The sequence below is a fragment of the Galeopterus variegatus genome, unplaced genomic scaffold (genome assembly GCF_000696425.1).
Source record: "Galeopterus variegatus unplaced genomic scaffold, G_variegatus-3.0.2 Scaffold12363, whole genome shotgun sequence".
Lineage (NCBI taxonomy): Eukaryota > Metazoa > Chordata > Mammalia > Dermoptera > Cynocephalidae > Galeopterus > Galeopterus variegatus.
The window spans coordinates 6756-10686 of record NW_007738474.1 but is presented as its reverse complement, the minus strand read 5'-3'; the positions used below and the strand labels follow the sequence as shown (position 1 = coordinate 10686).

The 3931-nt window shown below is 38.8% G+C and overlaps 1 protein-coding gene across 2 annotated transcripts in view; it reads left to right on the top strand.

The window, feature by feature from the left end:
- The window catches only part of LOC103581106 (protein spire homolog 1-like), a 38717-nt gene that overhangs the window by 30402 nt on the left and 4384 nt on the right, over positions 1 to 3931 (top strand). For both annotated transcript variants that reach the window (XM_008563014.1, XM_008563015.1), the window contains exon 4: positions 273 to 402. In XM_008563014.1, coding sequence (XP_008561236.1) covers positions 273 to 402 — 130 coding nt within the window. The remainder of the gene's footprint in view (positions 1 to 272; positions 403 to 3931) is intronic.

The window sequence follows — 3931 nt, the reverse complement described above, 5'->3', positions numbered from 1 at the left end:
GTTGAGCGCAGATGATTAAATCACCATGAAATCCAGCAGTCTCCCTGTTGCTTTAGGAATCCCGATATTTAATGACTTGAAAATAGTCTTTTATCAAGCAATGTTAGAATCAATGAAATATAATTTATAATATGGTTTGCCAATATTTTCTCCCATAAAGTAGGTTGCCTTTGCACTCTGTTGATTGTATCCTTTGCTGTGCAGAAGCTTTTCAGTAAAATTTACTTAAGAACAAACACTCCAGTTCCTAGCCATTATGCTTTTTTTTTAAGGCCTCAGCCAGAAAACTGAAACCAACCCCACCACGGCCACGGAGCCTTCACGAAAGAATGTTAGAAGAAATTAAAGCAGTGAGAAAGCTGCGGCCTGTCTCACCAGAGGAAATTAGACATAGCAGATTAGGTGAGTCCACTGTCTCCTGTACTCTCAGTCTCGAGTCATCCACCCGGGAAGGGGTCTTTATGCACCCAGTCACATGATAAAGACGGTGCAAGGCAGAGATAATCCACGCAGTTGTCATTCCTTCTTCATCTCTCTCTCACTCACTTGCTCTTGCATGCTCTCACGTACACACACATACGCTCACACTTACTTGAAGTCTGCACTTGAAATTTACAGAATAGGACATTCTTTCCCTATCTGATATTGAGCTATGAGAGTATCATGGTATAATGGAAAGAGCTCTGCCAGTTTCTAGGCTGAGGGTTTAGGAGAGTCTCTTTACCTCTCTGAGTGTCATTTTCTTCATCAACAGAGGGGGATAAAAATTCTTTTAACCTATGTTATGGCTTTTATATGAGAGTTAAATAGGATTATGGTAAAAATACTTTATAAATGGCAATACTTGTATAAGGTATTGTGTTTTAGGAATATAGATGATAGATAAATAATTTTACTTGTGTTTCTACTATCTTAATTATGAGTTTAAGATATGGTATTATGTGATGAAAGTAAGTTAGCTCAGTTGGTTAGAGAGCAGCCTTATAACACCAAGGTCCCAAGTTCGGATCCCCAAACTGGCCAGCACCCAAAATAAAAAAATATCACTTATTCTCAAACTTCCTTTACATTTATTATTTTATACGTTTTTTAGTGTGTACTATAAGCCCACATTGATTTTGATTTATAGACGGACCATAAGATGTTTGTAAACATTTTTTATTTATATGATTCTCCTCCATGTTACAAGATTACAGATGCCCAAAGAATTCAGAGAAACTTTAGGAAGACAGATTGTAGTGGTACCTGAACAGGAAAGGAACCAGTTCTATGACACCACACTCTGCTGGTTTTCTTATCTCTTTTTCTGCTTTTTTCAAACTCTACTTTGTCCTTCCAGTTTCTATCTTGGGCTCTCTTCTCCCTGAGCAACCACACCCTCTCCCATGGATTTTGTTTCTCGCTACCTTCCAGCTCCCAATCTATAGACAGATCTCTCTAAAAATTCAGACCCATGTATCCTGGTGTGTGCTACATAGGGCCTCCTCATATCCTACTAGCAAGACAAACCCAGTATGTCCCTAAATGAACTCATCTGCTGTCTCCCCAAACCATCTCATCCTGTTTCCCCAAGATAGAAACCTCAGCATAGTCTTTCACTTCTACCTGATGGCAAACCCTGTTCAATTTAATTCCTTTGGATCTTTCTAGTCTTTCACTCTTTCAGTCCAACAACCACTATCCTAACCCAGGCTGTCATCTTCTCTTGTCTGTCTCAACAGCCCTTTGACTGTAACTTCTTGCTTCCAGTCTTGAACTCTTCAACCACTCCATGTTGATTTTCCTTGTTTGATCCCGGCCCTTCTGTTCCAGTGTGACCTTGTGATGGCAGGGCCTATGTCTGTCTTGTTCATTGTTGTGTCCCTACTGTAGGACCAAGCTGTACAAAGTATTCCCGTATGTGCTGAAATAATTAGATGTACCTTCTGGTTACAAAGCTACAGAGTGAATAAAGGCTGTATGAATTTACTCCTCTCTAATTTTTATGGCAGCAAATTTTGTCTCTTAAAAATGATTCTTAAAGCATGCTAAGTGACAAGTCCATATGGAACATTTATATAATTGTGAGCCAAAACATATAAACCAGGGTTCTTTTCTTGGGAGTCCTTAAATGGGCCTGAGGAAGTACTGAGAATCCCCTGAAATATAAAGAATTTGCATATTTCACAAAGTGTATGTATGTACATTTTTCTGGAGAGAGAGTCCCTGGCTTTTCTCAGTTCCCAAAGAGTCCATAGCCTCAAAACAATAAGAACCACTATGGAAAAATAAGGAAACGGTACTATAGAATGATAGTTTAAGACATCATTTTTAAAAAGACATTTTAAAAAACATTTTATTACACTTCGAGAAAGAATAACGGGAGCAATATAAAAGATTTCAACAAAACTGTGAGTGTAAAATAAATATATTACCACAAGAAAAGTAATAAGCCTTATGATTTATAGGAGTAAAACATAATTATGCTTAGGGATTGTAAACTTCAATGAAGGTAACAGTAGAGTATAGAAAAGAACAAGACAAAAAGTGCTTATATGATTTGGATTGATATTCGACATCTAGTTCCTTTATTTTTCTGACAGTTTTTCGAATCTTTGCTATGTGTTAATCACTGTGCCAGCAATTGGGGATGTAGAGATAAATACAGCATAGTCACTGCCCACAAAATCTTCCAAAATGGTGACTGTGAAGTGCCATGCATGTTCACATTGCAAGAGATATGAATGAACATTAACAATAGCCAATCAGAATGGCTTTAAGTGAGACCATTTAAGGGAGTTTGAGAGAGATACTAGTAGTGTATCCCTCTTAAGCAGTCAGGGGGACACTCTCCAATTGCACCTAAATGTCACAGCAAACCTTTTTTTTTTTTAAATTATGGTAGGAACATTTAACATGAAATCTGCCCCCATGACTCAATCAGTTTCCAACATTGCCGCATTGGAGATCAAATTTCCACGAGTTTTGGAGGGGACAACACATCCAAACTTCATCATTCCACCCCTGGCCCCCCAAAACTCATGTTCCTCTCAGATACAAAATACAGTCATTCTATCCCAACAGTCCCAACAGTGTTAGCTTGCTCCAGCACCAACTTAAAAGTCCAAAGTCCATTTTCTATTTTAGCCTGTTTTGTGTTGCTATAACAGAAATACCTGAGACTGGGTAATTTATGAAGGAAAAAGGTTTATTTGGCTTAAGATTCTGGGACAGCTGCGTCTTGTACGGGCCTCAGGCTGCTTCTACTCATGGTGGAAAAACAGCAGGCAGCTCGTGGGTACAAGCAGATCACATGGCGAGAGGAAGCAAGAGAGAGAGAGAAGGTGCCAGGGTCTTTTTAAGCAACTAGCTCTCACGGGAACTAATAGAGCGAGAACTCATTAATCCCCCCTCCCCCAGGGAGAGCATTAATTCATTCATGAGGGATCTGCCCCCATGACTCAGTTTCCAACACTGCCCATTGGGGATCAAATTTCCACATGAGTTTTGGAGGGGACAACACATCCAAACTCCATCAGGGAGGAAAGGAGGAATGACCAATTAGATATCTGAAGCACTGTGCTTCAGTGTCTGATATGGCAGGTTCTAAACAATAACAGGAAGGCTGAGCCTAGGTCACAGAAAAGATGTTCTCTCTTCAATGCATTATCACCAAGGTACTGGTGAGAGTTTTAGATTGTAGTGAAAACAGATCATTCTCACTGTCATGAGTACCCAAATTCATCAAATCCTTGCAACAACCTTTTTTAACAGCTTTATTGAGGTATAATTTACATACCATAAAATTTAGCCATTTAAATATACAATTTAATGGTTTTTATTATGTTAATCAAATGTTTTACATTAATTATTTCAACAGGAAAGAAATAATAATTTTATTCTTAAGAAATGATAATCACACGGGCCGGCCCGGTGGCGCACTGCTACAGTG